General features: G+C 49.2%; 1 protein-coding gene across 1 annotated transcript in view; it reads right to left on the bottom strand.

Annotated features, from left to right (window-relative positions):
* Nucleotides 1–5,185: 5,185 nt before the first annotated feature.
* Clip1 (CAP-Gly domain containing linker protein 1) overlaps nucleotides 5,186–20,482 on the bottom strand; it is a 112,732-nt gene continuing 97,435 nt past the window's right edge. The window contains exons 21-25 of the mRNA XM_051161502.1: nucleotides 11,991–12,108; nucleotides 11,754–11,904; nucleotides 11,376–11,425; nucleotides 7,375–7,499; nucleotides 5,186–6,861 (exon numbers count right to left, since the gene is read on the bottom strand). Of these exons, the coding sequence (XP_051017459.1) occupies nucleotides 6,636–6,861; nucleotides 7,375–7,499; nucleotides 11,376–11,425; nucleotides 11,754–11,904; nucleotides 11,991–12,108 (670 nt within the window). The 3' untranslated portion in view covers nucleotides 5,186–6,635. The remainder of the gene's footprint in view (nucleotides 6,862–7,374; nucleotides 7,500–11,375; nucleotides 11,426–11,753; nucleotides 11,905–11,990; nucleotides 12,109–20,482) is intronic.

The following is a 20,482-nucleotide window of genomic DNA, read 5'->3' as shown; positions in this document are numbered from 1 at the left end:
AGGAGCGGTCTCGGTCATGTGACCCGTTCTCCACGTGACCGGGGTCGTGGATGCACGTTGAATGCGGAAGTGGATTCCTCCCGTTAGGATCCTTCAAGGTCCTAGTGCGCACGCGGGGAGGCTTTGTCGTCTTCTGGCCTGTTTTCCCACTGTTCCTGTGTGTAGGAATGGTGGGCACTGAAAAGTGCATCGTAAGAATGGAAATTAGAAGCCGGGCGTGGTGGCGCACGCCTTTGATCCCAGCACTCGAGAGGCAGAGGCAGGTGGATCTCTGAGTTCGAGGTCAACCTGGTCTACAAAGAGAGTTTCAGGACAGCTAGGACTACACAGAGAAGCCCTGTCTTGAAAAACAAAACAAAACAACAAAACAAAACAAAAAGTTTAAAAGCACCACACTCTGTCTTCGCAGCTAGAATACTGGTGTTATGTGGCGATTAAGGCTAAACTACAAAGTGCGCATTACTACTTCCAATAAGCGGCTTAATATCAGAACAGGAGGATCCTCTGTCAATTCGAGGGCAGCCTGGCCAGCATTACAAGGTCCAGGATATACAGGGCTACACAGTGAGGTGCTGTCTCCAAATAAAGAAACAAAAAATACACTGGAGAGACAGCTCAGCAGTTAAGAGTGCTTGCTGCTTTTTCAGAGGGTCCGGTTCCCAGCCCCCACATGGTGGCTCATGACCATCTGTAACTCGGGTTCCAGGGGATTCAATGCCTTCTCTGACCTACAAGGTCATTGTATGCACCCAGTGCTTATATACACGTTCAGGCAAACACATTTAAAGATAATAAAGAGAAGAGCCAGGTGTGGTGGCCCACGCCTTTAATCCCGGTACTCAGGAGGCAGAGGCAGGCAGAGAGTTCTAGGAAAGCCAGCGCTGTTACACAGAGAAATCCTGCCTCGGAAAGAGAGAGAGAGAGAGAGAGAGAGAGAGAGAGAGAGAGAGAGAGGAATAGATAGATAGATGGATAGAAAGAGTAAGATGTCTTCGCAGGCAACTGGATTTGAGTTCCCAGCACCCACCTGGCAGCTCACAACTGCCCGTAAATCCAGTTCCAAATGCTCACTTCTGACCTCACAGGACTCCTGCACACACCACACCCCCCCCACACACACCCCAAGTTATTTTTAGACCTACTTATGTTACACGTATGAGCGTTTTGTCAAACCTAGGGCAGCAAGTGCTCTTAACAGCTATGACAGCCCTCCATCCCCCACAATGGCCAAGTCACCACCTCAAGTTAATACTGAAGTTCAGACTTTCTGTCGCAGGTATTATTTGCTGTACTGTGTGGGGAGGAAGTCATTTAGCAGATATTCAAAGGTGAGCACTAACTGGTTAGGTAGATATCCTGACAATTTTGAGAGTTTCTAAAGGCTTGGGGATTATTAACCAGAGAACAGACAGAGGGGCGCATGCCTACAATCCCAGCGCTTGGGAGGGGTAGGGGGAGGAGGAGGATTGTAAGTTCTGAGTCAGCCTGGTAGAGGTCAGTGGGAGAGTGCTAGCCTGGGACTTAAGGCCTTTCATTTGACCCCAAGCACTAGAAAAATGAATAAATGGAATTAGATGTTGCGGTAACCATAATGCTGAAGCTTATGCTTCCTGTCCTCATAAAAGCCAACAAAAAAAGGGCCAAGAGTGGAATATTAAAAGTTTATTTTTGAGCTGGGCGTGGTGGCACACACCTTTAACCCCAGCATTGGGGAGGCAGAGGCAGGAGGATCGCTGTGAGCTCGAGGCCAGCCTGGTCTACAAAATGAGTCTACGACAGCCAAAGCTACACACAGAGAACCCCTGTCTTGAAAAACAAACAAAAAAGTTTATTTTTGTCATTTAAAATTATATATAGGTGTATGTGTGTCTGCCTGTGGGTATGTACACATGTGTGTAGGTACCCTCAGAGGCCAGAGGCATCCAGTCCCCTGGAACTGGACTTAACAGGTAGTTGTGAGTTGCCACACGGGTGCTGGAAACCAACACCAGTCCTCTGGAAGAGCAGCAAATGCTCTTGACCACTGAGCCATCTCTCAGCCTCGCCAAGAACAGATCTTTAAGTTGTGTCTTATTCAAAGAGTCAGCCATCCAAGGTGACAGGTGGTACTGGTGGGGGGAGTGCACAGGGCTGTTGGCGGAGAACTCAGCGTCATCCCTCTGGTTAGGTGGTCAACCAGGTTACCTCTTACCATTTGGGTGTCTGTGCTGAGTCTGCCAGTGTTGATTGTGTTCCTCCAAGGCCATCTGGAGAGTTAACTCAAAGCTAGCAATAATTCATATGTGGAGATTCTTCCTTTTTTTTTTAATGCTATGAAGTGTAGAATGTGTCAGTCCCACTTACACCATGATAAAGAAGTGAACAACCCACTTGGTGTTTTGAGACAGGGGTTCTGTATAACCTTGGCTGTCCTGGGCTCACTTTGTAGACCAGGCTGGCCCTGAACTAATGCCCACCTCCGCCTCCCTGAGTGCTAGGATTAAAGTGTATGTCACCATGTCTAGCCAAGCCAAAACATTTAATTTTTGAATGGGTCACAAAATGCTTTGAGGTGAGAAGATCATAGTTATGCTTCTTTTGCTCTTCCAGCTTCTAACAGGGTCTCGTGTAGTCCAGGCTGGTGTTTAACTATGTAGGTGAGGATGACCTTGAATTCTTGATGCCTCTCTCAAGTATTGGGGTAAAAGATGTGCAGCACACATGTATTAGGGGGTGCTCTGATGTATTTTAATGCTAATTACTGCTTGCTGTCTCTGTGACCCACCTTTTGCTTAATAAAAAGCCCTCCCACATGGGCAGGGCAAAGGAGATAAGTGGGGCTAGGAGAAAGAATAATTCTGGGGGGAAAAAAGACAGCCACAAAGAAAAAGGAGACCTGAAGGGAAGAGAGGAAGGCCGCTATGGGTTAGCTGGAGGAGAAACACGTGGCTGGCGTGGATGGGGATTTGGCCCAGATGAAGACCATGAACAAGTATATGAGATTATAGATGGGAGGTAGCTTGATAGAAGTTACTGGAAGCAGATGGCATGGGATTGAGACAGGGATCCCATGCCTGCCCCACTATGGGAGGTAGTTTACAGGACTGATATCTGCCCTGCCCCAGGTTAACTAAGGCTATTTTAAAATATAACAAGTGTCCATGTCTTCATTGATTGCTAGCAGGGCCTATGGATCATACTGAAAATACTGGTAATTTAAAAACAATACACATGACTTCTTTTGGGTTTTCTTTTTTTTTTTTTTTTTTTTTTTGGTTTTTCGAGACAGGGTTTCTCTGTGTAGCCTTGGCCATCCTGGACTCACTTTGTAGACCAGGCTGGCCTCGAACTCACAGCGATCCGCCTGCCTCTGCCTCCCGAGTGCTGGGATTAAAGGCGTGCGCCACCACGCCCGGCTACTTTTGGGTTTTCTTAAAGAAAAAAGTTGGAGGCTAGTGTAGTGTACAGAGCTAGTTCCAGGACAGCCAAGGCTAAACAAAGAAACCCTGTCGATGGCAGTAGTGGTACACAACTTTTCTTATTTTTATTTTTTGGCACACAACTTTAATCCATATCTCTCTGTGTTCCAGGACAGCCAGGGCTGTTACTCAAAGAAACACTCCCCCACTCCCCCCCAAAAGAAACCCTGTCTAGAAAAAGTAAACAATCAAAAAAAAAAAAAAAAGATGTCTTTCATGCTCTGGTGGGAACAGAACTGGTTGGTAGTGGTTCACTCAGAAGCCTGGGACCCTTCCAAGAGGTTGTGCAATCACCTAGGACACTTTTCCTCTGTTGGACTGGAACCATTTTCAATCTTTGTACACCTCGCCCCTACCTTGAAGACAGGGCCTCATCATGTAAGCCAGGCTGGCCTTGAACTCACAGCAATCTACCTGTCAGGCTATCAGGTCCCCAGCTGTTTTATCCCAATTCCCAAAGTCCCATCTTTTCAGCAACACTGGACACTGATGCCTTAGAGAGATCAAAGCCTTCTAGTGCCCGGTACTTGTGTGTGTACACATGGAGGGACATGCTCAGGTTGACCTCAGTTGTTATTCCTAAGGCACAAACCACCTTTACTTGCCAGGTAGGTTAGGCCATCAAGCCCCCTGGGGCCTGCCTATGTCTCCTCTGCACTGGGATTACAAGTGTGTGCCACCATGCTCAACCTTGTGGATTCTGGCATCAAACTCAGGTCCTGACCCAGCTATTTCCCCACTTTCTCTTCTTTCCAAACAGGTTCTCTCTCTGAGTATCCCAGGCTGGCCTCAAACTTGCTATACAGCCAAGTCAGACTTGCACTTATGATCCCCCTGCCTCTACCTCCCCAATGCCAAAGGATTGGGAATTTGCCACCCTATCTTTTCCATGTTTACACAACCCTCAGCATAATTTCCAAGTGTGTATGCGTGGTGCTGAGGATTGAACCCAGGGCTTTGTGTGTACTGGGCAGGCAAGCACTGTACCACTGAACAATATATTTGGCTCTTGCTGCCTGTTTGTTTGTTTTCTAAGACAGGATTTCTCTGTATGTTAGCTGTCCTGGAACTCCCTCTGTAGACCACGCTGGCCTCAAATTCAGAGATCCAACTGTCTCTGCCTCCTGAGTGCTGGGTCCAAAGGTGTGTGTGCTACCACTACCTAACTGCTGATAATCTTTAAGGAAATTTATCAATACCTCCAAGTGCTAACACTCAGGACATACATGGTTTGTTTCTCTTGGCTTTTTTGAGACAGGGTTTCTCTGTGTAGCCTTGCCTGTCCTGGAACTCACTCTGTAGACCAGGCTGTCCTGGAACTCACAGAGATCCGCCTGCCTCTGCCTCCTAAATTCTAGGATTAAAGGCGTGCGCCACCACTGGTTGGCTTCTCGATCTCTTTTTGAGACAGGGTCTTATGTAGCTCAAGCTAGCCTCAAAGTTGTTATGTTACCAAAGATGGCCTTGAACTTATGACTCCTCTGCCTCTGTATCCAGAAAGGGTCTAGTGGACACAGCATCTTCTTATAATTTTTAGCAAGTTGTTTTATAGAAGTGAAAGAAGCTAGTTGGGGACCGTCATCGTGGGTCTGTGGGGGAGGAAGAAAGGGATTGCCTTTTGGATATAAAGGGCTTTCTTACTTGAAGAAAAAACATGACAAAAGTCCCAATAGTAATAAGTTTACTACCACTGGAAAAAAAAAGAAAAAAAGAAAACCCAAAACATTTAAGTAGATACAGAACTCAGATTTTAATACTGCTTTACATATTCTGTTTGTGAAACAATTCCTATAGTTTTATTAACCAAAAATGTCAACTGGTAACAGATTTGTTGAACGTTCACTCATCAAGCACAGTGGATCATCTTGAGGGGATACGGCAAAGGCTTATATACAATGGCGGACATTCTTACCATGCACACGGCATGAGGGCGCGTTTAATTCCTTTTTACATATTGTCAAAGACATTCAAGTGAAGACAGACTCAGACCGGCTGATAAACTTTTCTGTTGGTTGAGGTCCTTCGTTTTATCTTTTTGTGATAAGAAAATTCAAAATTATTAATGTTGAACTTCTCATCATACATTCATTAAAAACACAGTAAGAAACCAAACAAACCCACAAATGTGTATAATAAAGGAGGGTTTTAGATCAGTTGGCTTAGCTGTCTCTGGAGTGGATTAGCTCACTGTTGGGGTTACCTGCTAAAGAAGGGGAACACAACCAAAGAGCTGGATGCGATTCTTCCAGCTGCTCAGATCTGGCCAAGAAGCAACATGAAAACAAAGACAACAGCTGTGAAGCCACAAGGGCTTTTCTAGCAGGTCACATCCTGATGAGCCTTTTAGGTGTTTTCTTTTTCATAAAGGTAAAAAAATCTGAAAAGAAGACACATTGTATATACTTTTTTTTCCCAAAATATAGATTCTTTTAAAAAATATATACATATAATATATAGAGGTTGAAATTATGTAAAACCAATAAAGAAAACACCACTGTCGGGTCTGTGGGTGCAGCATAGAGATATAAAATGTCCCCACAGCCGTTTGGGGCTTTCCCCTCCCTTTTACCTGTTTCATGATTTATAATTACACCTAAGCGCTGTCAAGCCTGGGAAAGGCACTACTGAGAGCACGTAGTGTGGAGAGCTTGGATATTCAGGAATAAAATTATTTAAATGAGTACATAAAAATGCAAAGTGGCACATTTTTTGCAACTCATTCCAGTGTCAAAGCGTAAGAACAACAACAAAAACCCTAAATATACAGATGTAGCCAGGAAATAGTGCAAATATGAGAAATAACAGCATAATTTAATTTAAAGTTTCTTAAATAAGATGTTGTCAGGGTCCAGCTTGTCCCGCGATGTTTCTCTAGGAACAAAAAAGTAACGGCACCTGGTACAATGTCTTATATCATAAAAATCCAGGAAATGAAGATGGAAGTGAAAGCCCACCTACCAAATATTTATTATTTTAACTTATGAGGGGAAATGAAAGGGAAATTTGTTGAAGATCAAAATATTTTCTTAGATTTGTTGACAGGGGTCAAAAAATAATGAGTTCTGAAGTCAGTCGCACACGCAATGCTGGTGGAAAGCTGCTTAGATGCCGGAGTCTGAGAAAGCCCAGTGCTGCCCTCGGAGCCTGGGGAAGCCCAGTGCCGCCCGCGAGGCTTCCTCAGAAGGTCTCATCATCGTTGCAGTTGGTTGCCCAGTGCCCAAACATCTCACAGATCTCACAGTACGGCCGCTCCTCACTCCGGCTGCCATGGTGTGTGGAATGCGGAGGGTCTTCCGACATCTGTGCCTGGGTGGGGCAGTCCTCTGTATCGTGGAGATCAAAGCAGTCACAAATGTCACAGAAGAGGCGCGGTTTCTTCTTGGACTGCTTCTCCTGGTCATCGCTACAAATGCCAACACAGAAAGCCAGGAACTTGGTCAGAAGAAACTCAGGAGGTAACAGCACTCGGAGAATTGGAGAATTTTAAGATACACAGGGACTGACGACAGCTGCATCGTGGAGCTTACAGAACAGACCTTTATAAAACCTGCGGGTTGTGCGGAGAGACGCTCAGCTGTTATGAACAGACAGACGTCTCAGCGCCCCTTTGGAGGCTCACAACCAGTTCCTGGGTATTGGAGGCCCTCTACTGGCTTCTGAGGATACCAGATGCGCTAGTGATGCACATAATACACACACCCACCCACACACACACACACACACACACACACACATGCCAGCAAAATATCCACAAACACAAAATAAACCTAACAAAATGGGCAGGCTGGCCCTGTGCTCCCTCATTCTCACAGATGTATGGTGGCCTGCCCTGGCCCAGCAGCCACACAGCGGCGGACACTTTTTATCTGACCGCTGACACTCAAGCATCTGGGGATGGACCGTGTCCCGGACATACCTGTCGTAACTGTTCAGCTCGTCTCCGTTGCCGTTCAGCGCGGCTTCAGACATCATCTCTACCTTCATCTTGAGGTCTTGGTTCTTTCTTTGAAGGTCCACTATTACCGAATTGAGGAAATCAATCTGATTTTGTAAAGGAGAAGAGGCAGTGAGATACAGAAATGCCTGAGCCACTCATAGCTGCGGCATCTAGAAGTTGGGAAGAATGAGCCCACAGCCCAGCTGCAAACATGCGTCACAGCAGGCCCAACTGTGCCTGCTAGAGAGCCTGCACTCTCCAGGCTCTGTGTGGAACAGGAGTGCCGAGGGTGCGCCATGACCTGCAGCAGCTAACTAGAACGAGGTAACAGCTGGGTGAAGGGGGCAAGAGATTTCTTTCTTCCCATTTCCATCTCTCAGTGTTTGCTGCTAAGGAACTATTTTCTATCAAGAACACTAAATTCATGCCATTGAATTTCTGCAGCTGTGAATGGATAAGCTTCACTTGTCATCCAGAAAAATGACATTACATTTGAATCACTGGTCTGTAGATTGCTGAGATGCTACTGATATTTTTCAAGAAAATAAAACACTTAACTGTCCACAGTCATAATTTCACATTTCACATATATGTGTGTGTGAAATTTCATATATATATATATATATATACATACACACACACATATATTTGTGTGTGTGTGTGCGTGCGTGCGTGCAAAGCTGAATATACAGTTCAGTGGCCAGAGCACTGCCTGGTATATGTGAAGTCCTGGCTTCATTTGTGGCTTCATAAATGAATCAACAAATGAATAAGCATTAAAGCTGTTTAATTTCTACCACTGATTCAGGACTTTTCAGATTTGTAGATTTGAAAAAGTTACATGGGGGCTGGAGAGATGGCTCACTGGTTAAGAGCACCACCTGCTCTTCCAAAGATCCTGAGTTCAATTCCCAGCAACCACATAGTGGCTTGCAACCATCTATAATGTAACCTGGTACCCTCTTCTGGCCTGCAGGTAAACAAGCAGACAATACTGTATACATAATAATAAAATATATCTTAAAAAAAAAAAAGAAAAAGTTACATGGAACTTTTCTTTAGGTCACTTGACTGCTCAGCATTGGGCCAGCACAGCAGAACATCTTCAGGAAAGATACAGAGGCTTGACAGAGAAGGCCAAGCTCCTGCTCTGCTGAGGAGAGATGTGACATGTGCCAACACATACAGGAAGGGCACCTGTTCCAAGAATAGCTGGACAGCAAGGACAACAAAGTGACCATCAGAAAGTAACATGTCGTGGATACTGTCCATCCTTTTAAAGGTACTCTTAAAAACAAAACACTCTTCCCTCCTTCACAAGGTAAAAGATTTCATTTATCTAAACTGAAAAGTTTCTCTCTCTCGAGACAAACACACTTTACCTGTTGTTTCTTCTTTTTTTGGATAGGCCCTGACTAAGTGTGCCAAGCTGGCCTCAAACTCACTATGTAAGCTGGGCATGACACACACCTTTACGTCCCAGCACTCACTATGTAAGCTGGGCATGACACACACCTTTACGTCCCAGCGCTGACTATGTAAGCTGGGCATGACACACACCTTTACGTCCCAGCGCTGACTATGTAAGCTGGGCATGACACACACCTTTACGTCCCAGCACTCAGGAGTCAGGGGCAGGCTGCTTGCTCTGTCACTTGGAAGCCAGCCTGGTCTACACAGATAGGCCTTGTCTCAGACAAACAAATGAAACAAAACCCCAAACCCACTTTGTGGCAGAGGAGGGCCCTGAACTTTCTTTCTAAAGACAGGGTCTCACACTGTAGCTGGCCTCAAACTAACAGAGATCTTCCTGCTTCTGCCTCCTGGTTGCTGGTATTCCATGGCTGAGCTACCGCATTTGGTTTTCTTATTCTAGATGGATGCATGTGGGTGTTGTGCCTGCACGGCCTGTGGAGGTCAGGAGGGGTCCCTGGAACTGGAGTTAAGGATGGCTGTGGAACACCGTGTGAGTGCTGGGGACTAAAGCCAGTCTTCTGTAAGAGTAACTGCTGCTCTTCACCACTGAGCCTTCTTTCCTGTTCCCATGCCTGACTTTCAAGTTGAATCTCCTAAATCATTCCACTAGGCTCAATCCCAGGGACAAGGAAGCCATACACACAATCACACATACATGTGAACACAAATTAGGAAGCATAAGACAAACCATTTGCTGGTGGGAAGGAGGAAAGTGTTGGCAGCGGCAGCAGAAACAGATGGAAGCGGAAAGGAAAAGGGGGGAGAGAAAACAGTGTTAATGCTGTACTCTGCCCGTGCGACACACTAAGACACAAAGCTGATGCTGCCTCAGTTTGAGTCTGACAGCTGCTTATGGTAACTCTTTGCAGCACTGTGCTTTGTTTGTTTGTTTGTTGTTTGTTTTTAGAGACAGGGTTTCTCTGTGTAACAGCTCTGGCTGTCCTGGAACTCTCTCTGTAGACCAGGCTGGCCTCGAACTCAGAGATCCTCCTGCCTCTGTCTCCCAAGTGCTGGGATTAAAGGCGTGCGCCACCACAGCCCGGCTTGCAGCACTGTTTTTAAATATATACCCAGAGGCTTAGATAGATCAGAGCATCCCATCCACCAAAAGGAAACTGACTAAATTATGTACATCCATACAGTGGAATACTACATGGCTAAAGAAAGGTAAGTACAGAGGGCTTTATATGGTATGCTACTACTTATGTTAAAAAAAATAATCAAGGGGCTGGAGAGATAGCTCAGTGGTTAAGAGCACTGACTGCTTGTTCTCCCCAAGGTCCTGAGTTCAATTCCCAGCAACCACGTGGTGGCTTATAACCATCTGTAATGTGATATGGCGCCCTCTTCTGGCTTGCAGGAGTACATGCAAGCGGAGCACTGTATACATAATAATAAATAAATAAATCTTTTTTAAAAAATTGAGTTGGGGCCGGGCGTGGTGGCGCACACCTTTAATCCCAGCACTCGGGAGGCAGAGGCAGGCGGATCGCTGTGAGTTCGAGACCAGCCTGGTCTACAAAGTGAGTCCAGGATGGCCAAGGCTACACAGAGAAACCCTGTCTCGAAAAACAAAAACAAAAACAAAACAAAACAAAAAAAAAAAATTGAGTTGGGGTTGGTGGCATTTTAATCCCAGCACTCAGGAGGCAGAGAGAAGAAGATCTCTGTGAGTTCGAGGCCAGCCTGGTCTACAGAATGAGTTCCAGGACAGCCAAGACTACACAGAGAAGCCCTGTCTCAAAACAAAACAAAAGAAAAAACAAAAATAAAAACAAAAAACCCACACCCCAAAACAAAAACCATAAAAGGGGTGCTGAAGAGATGGGTCATCAGTTAAGAGCGCTGTCTGCTCTTCCAGAGGTCCTGAGTTCAAGTCCCAGCAACCACATGGTGGCTCTTGACAACCACCTTTAATGTAATCTGATGCCCTCTTCTGGTCTGCAGGTGTACATGCATGCAGAACACTGTATACATAATAAATAAATAAATCTTAAAAAAAAAAAACCCATAAAAGGAAAAAATTAAAGTATTGGACTGTGTGTGTGTGCGCGCGCGTGTGTGTGTGTCATGGTTTTGCTATGTCACCTAGGCTGGTCTCTAACTCCACAATTCCAATGATCCTCCCATCTCAGCCTTCCAAGTGCTAGAGCTGTCACAAACCACATTAGCTGTACACTTAAAAAAAAAAAAGATCCCAGGCTGGAGAGATGGCTCAGTGGTTAAGAGCACTGACTGCTCTTCCAGAGGTCCTGAGTTCAATTCCCAGCAACCACACAGTGGCTCACAACCATGTATAATGTGATCTGATGCCCTTCTCTGGCACTGTATACATAATAAATAAATAAATAAATCTTTTAAAAAATTAAAAAATTTTTAAAAAGATCCCTGCAAAGGTAAAATGTAACAGTGTCAGGAATGTGGGATATTAAACAGCATTACACTCTCAAGATACCTAATGACTGAAAAACAGGAAGACAGCAGTAGTAATGGAGGAGCATTACCTGACTCTCCTGGGCTCTTTCATCCTCTTCCACCTGAACATCAGTATTTCCTTATATTTAAAACAAGAACAAGAACAATTAGAGGGACCACTGGAAAACACTTCAGGCCAGTTCCTTGACTGCTCTTTGGCTGCTATTGGGTCTCATGTACTGACTTATCTAAGTCACGCAGCATACAGACTCAACACCAAGCACACCTGTGACTCGCCCTTTGACTAAGCGGTGGGAGAGCTGGGGGCGGGACTGCTGGGGGCAGGGCAACTAGGTGGCACGCTGAAAGGTCACTTCTACTGGGAGAGGCTCTCTAGAGGAGGCATGGGATGAGGAGGGAGGACAGCGGGGTGAGGAGGAGGGGCCCCCACGCAGGCGCCCTCTTACCTGAGGAGCTGCTGAGCTGCCTCTTGTTCTCCTTGAGCTGAAGCTCCAAGTTTTTGACCTTGAGTTCAAGCTTCGCCTTATCCGACTCCAGAGTCTGTACAACCGAGTGCAGGGACTTGGCAGAGGCGCTTTCTCCCCTGAGCACCGTGACCTGCAACACAGCGGTTGGGCTCAGGCTGGGAGGAGGGCAGCACGGGGTGGCAGGACGGCCCCCCACCGGCCCCCAGAGCGCCCTACCTCATTCCTCAGCTTCTCCAACTCCGCGTCCTTCTCTGTGAGTAAGGCACTGGTGAGGCTGATGGATTTCTGCAAAGAGGCTTTCTCTTCATCAGCGTCTTTTATGTACTCGGATTCTCTAAAAGACCAGAGAGTTAAAAGAGTTCCAGAAATCAACAGGGGGAGTGGTCAGCAAGCAACTGTTTCAGGACAGACTTGAAATTAACTTTAGTTCACATTGTAATAAAAAAAAGTGTATCAGGGCAGTTGCATAGGGATTAAGGCTGTTATGCCTGTAAACGTTACTTACTGCGGAAGAGAGAGAGAGAGAGAAAGGGTTTATATGCACAGGCATGCAGAACCTGCATGCCACTGTGTCCATTTGAACTCAAAGAGACAAGTTAATACATTTGGAAGATGTAGACTTTAAGAGAAATAATTGTTGCCCCCCCCCCAAATACTATAGCAAAATATACAGTTGAATATTGTTACTTCTGGAAAAAAAATAATTACCAAGCAATGACAATTAAATACACACATGCAAAGCAATTATACAGATGTCATGCAGAGCAGTCTTATGCTGGGAATATCAGTTGGTTCTCACTAATTTCAGTTACTTTTTTAAAAAACAATATTTTATTTTATTTAAATTTATGTGCTTTGGTGTGAGGGTGTCAGATCTTGGAGTTATAGACAGTTGTGAGCTGCCATGTGGGTGCTGGGAATTGAACCTGGGTCCTTTGGAAGAACAGTCAGTGCTCTTAACCACCGAGCCATCTCTCCAGCCCCATTTCAGTAACTTTTTGGCAAGTTCTGAGGTTGTGGTTTTAAGATTGTGTGAGCCAAAACAGTAGCAAAGATTATTACCATCCAAGCTGGAAGATAATTGCTTTGTAACCAATCTGAGAAGGCACTGGGCTGCTTCTATAAACCAACTGCAGAAAGGCTGCAGCAGAAGAGAACATGGCTCTCCATGGGCAAAACAGAATGTGAGGGGTTTCCCAGGAGTGTAGCCCCTGTTCTCTGCTGGCTCACTAGAGGGAGGGAGAGGCCTTTGGAGAAACAGAACTGTCCACTGCAGATCCAGGTTGAGAGAGGAAAGGATGAGGAGTACACATGGAGGTCAGGCAAGATGCGCTAAGTTGTGGACGTGGGTGGTGTGTGGGTGTATTTAAAGCTATGCTGTGAAACAGAGACATGCTGAGGTCATAGAAGTCCCTCATGGCTTAGTGAGGGACTGTCACAGGTCAGCAGAGCTAAGGAGACAGGACCACACAAGTGCACTGCTATTTCCTAGCTTGGATCCTGAATGAGAAAACAACTGTGATGGAAAACTTAGAGAGCTGAGCAGTGGTGACAACTGTGGACTGGGTGCTGGTGCTATGGGCAGCTGACTGTGGACTGGGTGCTGGTGCTATGGGCAGCTGACTGACTATGGACTGGGTGCTGGTGCTGTGGGCAGCTGACTGTGGACTGGGTGCTGGTGCTGTGGGCAGCTGACTGACTGTGGACTGGATGCTGGTGCTATGGGCAGCTGACTGTGGACTGGGTGCTGGTGCTGTGGGCAGCTGACTGACTGTGGACTGGGTGCTGGTGCTATGGGCAGCTGACTGACTATGGACTGGGTGCTGGTGCTGTGGGCAGCTGACTGACTGTGGACTGGATGCTGGTGCTATGGGCAGCTGACTGACTGTGGACTGGATGCTGGTGCTGTGGGCAGCTGACTGTGGACTGGGTGCTGGTGCTATGGGCAGCTGACTGACTGTGGACTGGGTGCTGGTGCTATGGGCAGCTGACTGACTGTGGACTGGATGCTGGTGCTGTGGGCAGCTGACTGTGGACTGGGTGCTGGTGCTATGGGCAGCTGACTGACTGTGGACTGGGTGCTGGTGCTATGGGCAGCTGACTGACTGTGGACTGGGTGCTGGTGCTGTGGGCAGCTGACTGTGGACTGGGTGCTGGTGCTGTGGGCAGCTGACTGACTGTGGACTGGGTGCTGGTGCTGTGGGCAGCTGACTGTGGACTGGGTGCTGGTGCTGTGGGCAGCTGACTGACTGTGGACTGGGTGCTGGTGCTGTGGGCAGCTGACTGTGGACTGGATGCTGGTGCTATGGGCAGCTGACTGACTGTGGACTGGATGCTGGTGCTGTGGGCAGCTGACTGTGGACTGGGTGCTGGTGCTGTGGGCAGCTGACTGACTGTGGACTGGGTGCTGGTGCTGTGGGCAGCTGACTGACTGTGGACTGGGTGCTGGTGCTGTGGGCAGCTGACTGTGGACTGGGTGCTGGTGCTATGGGCAGCTGACTGACTGTGGACTGGGTGCTGGTGCTATGGGCAGCTGACTGACTGTGGACTGGATGCTGGTGCTATGGGCAGCTGACTGACTGTGGACTGGATGCTGGTGCTATGGGCAGCTGACTGACTGTGGACTGGGTGCTGGTGCTGTGGGCAGCTGACTGTGGACTGGATGCTGGTGCTGTGGGCAGCTGACTGACTGTGGACTGGATGCTGGTGCTGTGGGCAGCTGACTGTGGACTGGGTGCTGGTGCTGTGGGCAGCTGACTGACTGTGGACTGGGTGCTGGTGCTATGGGCAGCTGACTGACTGTGGACTGGATGCTGGTGCTGTGGGCAGCTGACTGTGGACTGGGTGCTGGTGCTATGGGCAGCTGACTGACTGTGGACTGGGTGCTGGTGCTATGGGCAGCTGACTGACTGTGGACTGGATGCTGGTGCTATGGGCAGCTGACTGACTGTGGACTGGATGCTGGTGCTATGGGCAGCTGACTGACTGTGGACTGGGTGCTGGTGCTGTGGGCAGCTGACTGTGGACTGGGTGCTGGTGCTGTGGGCAGCTGACTGTGGACTGGGTGCTGGTGCTGTGGGCAGCTGACTGTGGACTGGGTGCTGGTGCTATGGGCAGCTGACTGACTGTGGACTGGGTGCTGGTGCTGTGGGCAGCTGACTGTGGACTGGGTGCTGGTGCTGTGGGCAGCTGACTATGGACTGGGTGCTGGTGCTGTGGGCAGCTGACTGTGGACTGGGTGCTGGTGCTGTGGGCAGCTGACTGTGGACTGGGTGCTGGTGCTATGGGCAGCTGACTGACTGTGGACTGGGTGCTGGTGCTGTGGGCAGCTGACTGACTGTGGACTGGGTGCTGGTGCTGTGGGCAGCTGACTGACTGTGGACTGGGTGCTGGTGCTGTGGGCAGCTGACTGACTGTGGACTGGGTGCTGGTGCTGTGGGCAGCTGACTGTGGACTGGGTGCTGGTGCTGTGGGCAGCTGACTGTGGACTGGGTGCTGGTGCTATGGGCAGCTGACTGTGGACTGGGTGCTGGTGCTATGGGCAGCTGACTGTGGACTGGGTGCTGGTGCTATGGGCAGCTGACTGTGGACTGGATGCTGGTGCTGTGGGCAGCTGACTGTGGACTGGGTGCTGGTGCTGTGGGCAGCTGACTGTGGACTGGGTGCTGGTGCTATGGGCAGCTGACTGTGGACTGGATGCTGGCGCTGTGGGCAGCTGACTGTGGACTGGGTGCTGGTGCTGTGGGCAGCTGACTGTGGACTGGGTGCTGGTGCTGTGGGCAGCTGACTGTGGACTGGGTGCTGGTGCTATGGGCAGCTGACTGTGGACTGGATGCTGGTGCTGTGGGCAGCTGACTGACTGTGGACTGGGTGCTGGTGCTATGGGCAGCTGACTGTGGACTGGGTGCTGGTGCTGTGGGCAGCTGACTGACTGTGGACTGGATGCTGGTGCTATGGGCAGCTGACTATGGACTGGGTGCTGGTGCTATGGGCAGCTGACTGACTGTGGACTGGATGCTGGTGCTGTGGGCAGCTGACTGTGGACTGGATGCTGGTGCTATGGGCAGCTGACTGACTGTGGACTGGGTGCTGGTGCTGTGGGCAGCTGACTGTGGACTGGGTGCTGGTGCTGTGGGCAGCTGACTGTGGACTGGGTGCTGGTGCTGTGGGCAGCTGACTGTGGACTGGGTGCTGGTGCTGTGGGCAGCTGACTGTGGACTGGGTGCTGGTGCTGTGGGCAGCTGACTGTGGACTGGATGCTGGTGCTGTGGGCAGCTGACTATGGACTGGGTGCTGGTGCTGTGGGCAGCTGACTGACTGTGGACTGGATGCTGGTGCTGTGGGCAGCTGACTGACTGTGGACTGGGTGCTGGTGCTGTGGGCAGCTGACTGTGGACTGGGTGCTGGTGCTATGGGCAGCTGACTGTGGACTGGATGCTGGTGCTGTGGGCAGCTGACTGACTGTGGACTGGGTGCTGGTGCTGTGGGCAGCTGACTGACTGTGGACTGGGTGCTGGCGCTGTGGGCAGCTGACTGTGGACTGGGTGCTGGTGCTATGGGCAGCTGACTGACTGTGGACTGGGTGCTGGTGCTGTGGGCAGCTGACTGTGGACTGGGTGCTGGTGCTGTGGGCAGCTGACTGTGGACTGGATGCTGGTGCTATGGGCAGCTGACTATGGACTGGGTGCTGGTGCTGTGGGCAGCTGACTGTGGACTGGATGCTGGTGCTATGGGCAGCTGACTGTGGACTGGATGCTGGTGCTATGGGCAGCTGACTGTGGACTGGGTGCTGGTGCTATGGGCAGCTGACTGTGGACTGGGTGCTGGTGCTGTGGGCAGCTGACTGTGGACTGGATGCTGGTGCTGTGGGCAGCTGACTGTGGACTGGATGCTGGTGCTATGGGCAGCTGACTGTGGACTGGGTGCTGGTGCTGTGGGCAGCTGACTGTGGACTGGATGCTGGCGCTGTGGGCAGCTGACTGTGGACTGGGTGCTGGTGCTATGGGCAGCTGACTGACTGTGGACTGGGTGCTGGTGCTGTGGGCAGCTGACTGACTGTGGACTGGGTGCTGGTGCTGTGGGCAGCTGACTGACTGTGGACTGGGTGCTGGTGCTGTGGGCAGCTGACTGACTGTGGACTGGGTGCTGGTGCTGTGGGCAGCTGACTGACTGTGGACTGGGTGCTGGTGCTATGGGCAGCTGACTGTGGACTGGGTGCTGGTGCTGTGGGCAGCTGACTGTGGACTGGATGCTGGTGCTATGGGCAGCTGACTATGGACTGGGTGCTGGTGCTGTGGGCAGCTGACTGTGGACTGGATGCTGGTGCTATGGGCAGCTGACTGTGGACTGGATGCTGGTGCTATGGGCAGCTGACTGTGGACTGGGTGCTGGTGCTGTGGGCAGCTGACTGTGGACTGGGTGCTGGTGCTGTGGGCAGCTGACTGTGGACTGGATGCTGGTGCTGTGGGCAGCTGACTGTGGACTGGATGCTGGTGCTATGGGCAGCTGACTGTGGACTGGGTGCTGGTGCTGTGGGCAGCTGACTGTGGACTGGATGCTGGCGCTGTGGGCAGCTGACTGTGGACTGGGTGCTGGTGCTATGGGCAGCTGACTGACTGTGGACTGGGTGCTGGTGCTGTGGGCAGCTGACTGACTGTGGACTGGGTGCTGGTGCTGTGGGCAGCTGACTGACTGTGGACTGGATGCTGGTGCTGTGGGCAGCTGACTGTGGACTGGATGCTGGTGCTGTGGGCAGCTGACTGACTGTGGACTGGATGCTGGTGCTATGGGCAGCTGACTGTGGACTGGATGCTGGTGCTATGGGCAGCTGACTGTGGACTGGGTGCTGGTGCTGTGGGCAGCTGACTGACTGTGGACTGGATGCTGGTGCTATGGGCAGCTGACTATGGACTGGGTGCTGGTGCTATGGGCAGCTGACTGACTATGGACTGGGTGCTGGTGCTGTGGGCAGCTGACTGTGGACTGGATGCTGGTGCTGTGGGCAGCTGACTGACTGTGGACTGGATGCTGGTGCTATGGGCAGCTGACTGTGGACTGGATGCTGGTGCTGTGGGCAGCTGACTGACTGTGGACTGGGTGCTGGTGCTGTGGGCAGCTGACTGTGGACTGGGTGCTGGTGCTGTGGGCAGCTGACTGTGGACTGGGTGCTGGTGCTGTGGGCAGCTGACTGACTGTGGACTGGGTGCTGGTGCTGTGGGCAGCTGACTAGGGAGACAGAACTGGCTGTACAACCTTTACAACTTTTCTATAACCCCAAAGTCGGGATTTAAAGGTTACTTTAGGGAAAAGAAAAGAAACTTGTCTTGGGCTAGTGCTCAGGCCACACAATCTCATACCCTGCATCAGTGCAGGCCATCACTAGTAAGAGTTCATAGGTAGCAACCAAGTCACCACCGGTTCAACAAGAAGCAGGTGGGGGAATGCCAAGCAAGTGGCCTTTAGTCTGTTTCCCAATTAGCTGGAGGAATAGGCGATGGAGGCCCAAGTTAGAGATGGCAGAAGGTATGGCTGGTTAGTGAGACCCAAGGTATCCGGCACACGAATTACAAAATCCTCATGGTTTATGATAAGCTGAAATTCTACACAAGGATGAAAATAAACGTGTTGTATTTATCTCATTGTGTGGCTTACACTTTTACACTCCAGAATGATGAGTAGTAGGAAAAGAATCTGAGACTCTACAGAAATGTTCTGAATTAATAACACTGGGGAGGAGCGAGCATGGTGCTGCTCAAGGCCTGAGGGGGTGCTAGGAAATGGGGCAGGGCTTCTCAAGAGAGGACCGTGAAAAGAAAGGCTCTGTTGCTGTCCAAGGATGCGGTAAACCCAGGCTCCTTGGATTTCTGTTAGTCAAATCTAGTACTTTGTTCTATTATAAAAATGAATCCTGGCACTTCAGTTATTTTAACTACCACTCAGATTTGAAAAACATAATTCTAAAGGTTTTAACTCAAAATTAGCATGACTGGGGTTTGCTGAAGATAGATGTGGATTCTCCTATGCCCAAAGACCTAGTCAGCTAAGATCCCATGACACTTAGTACTGGGGAGGGACAGCCACCAGTAGCTGGCGGAAGGGGCACCAGCCTGACTCTGTGCTTATCCTGTCTACACAAAACTTCAAGCCATACAGTTTGCTAAGAAGATGGGAACAGGATGCTTCCTATACAAATCAACTGAAGAGCACGAGTGAAGAAAGAGGTGGCTCAGTGGTGAAGTCACTGCCACCAAGCCTGATGACTCGAGTTTGATCCTGGAATCCAAGTTGAGTAAGGATCCCCCCACACCCACATACACTAAATGTTAAAAGAATAAAAAGAAAACAGAAAAAAGAGGAAGAGGAAGAAGAGGAGCTGGAAGTCTACCAGATGACAGGGCACACAGGCTTGGCAGTTCATCTCTGTGACAGATCTTCAATTATGGCTTCTTAGGCAATTTATATGCCCCAGTTCCTCTGTACAAACCAAGAGGGGCTCAATGAAGACTCTCTGCCAACGTTACTGGTGTACGAGAAGCAAACTGTCAGCTTACGCCATGTTGGCTGGGAGGGATTGTTCATACTACCAACACCAAGAAGGGAGGATAAGACAGCATGAAAGATGTGTCAGGGCCAGAAACTCTCGTCCCATCCCGTAAGGGATTATGTCGCTCAGATTCGTTTCTTACTACTTACATAAGAAATAAAGTCCAATAATGAAGCAAATACCTTAAAGTGTTATTGGGCAAGCTTTAAAATGCAAGATAATAAGAACCAAATATTAGAAACATGAAGAAAAATGCAAATACAGTAAGGAGAATTAAATTTGCACCCAAGTTGTTTGCTGTATATAGATATCAAAAAGGTGTGTGTGTGTGTGTATGTGTGTACACACTGCTGAGCATATTTTACAAAACAAAAGCAAGACACGGAGGGACAAAGGCAGCCAAAAATATATACAACAATTTGGTTTACTAAAAATATATGAGATTTATTTATTATAACGTGGATAGACTTTCTTTAGTCTTACCATGAAAGACACACAGATATAGCAGAGGAAGCAAGAGTAGGGAAGGGAAGAGAGAGGGATGAGGTGAGCGTTGGTGAGCAGCGCAAGCTCGGAGACAGTCAGACAGTTACAACCCACAGTGAGCTGAACAGGCTGGGGCAGCGCAGGCCGCTTCACAAGGGGAGGCAGGAACTGCATTCCTCAAGGCCTGGCATTCGGTGCTGCCAGAGTGAATTCAGACCCCATAGATCCACGTCTAAAACTTTAGCTTTGCTGTCCCTTCTTTGACATTAAAAAGCCCAGGGATACGGGGAGTCAAGCTAGTTCTCGGGTGCAGTGGGCATCGGCCAGGTGCCGTGGAGGAGCACACCTGCAGGTCCAGCAGTTAGACAACTCTGCCTTATGGTTACATCATGGGAACAAGTGTGCCTAACTGTCACCCAGTTTTTAACTCAGAGAAAAACCTTCAGTGCACATTGTCTGCAACACAATGTTTATAGATACCAAAACCCCAAAACAAATGCTACTGATTTCTTTACAATAGTCTTATGTAGCCAGATCAGCCTTAAGCCTGACATGTGGCTGAGAATGGCTTTGAACTTCTACCTCTGCTACTGCTATCTCCCAAGCGCTGGGGGTGCTGGTACGTTCTATCATGCTTGGTTTATAGTTTACTTTTAAAGTCATTTTACTTATTTACTTA

Source organism: Acomys russatus, chromosome 19 (genome assembly GCF_903995435.1).
Source record: "Acomys russatus chromosome 19, mAcoRus1.1, whole genome shotgun sequence".
In the NCBI taxonomy this organism is placed as follows: domain Eukaryota; kingdom Metazoa; phylum Chordata; class Mammalia; order Rodentia; family Muridae; genus Acomys; species Acomys russatus.
Note: the sequence above shows the minus strand (reverse complement) of the source record. Positions and strands in the feature narration are given on the sequence as shown.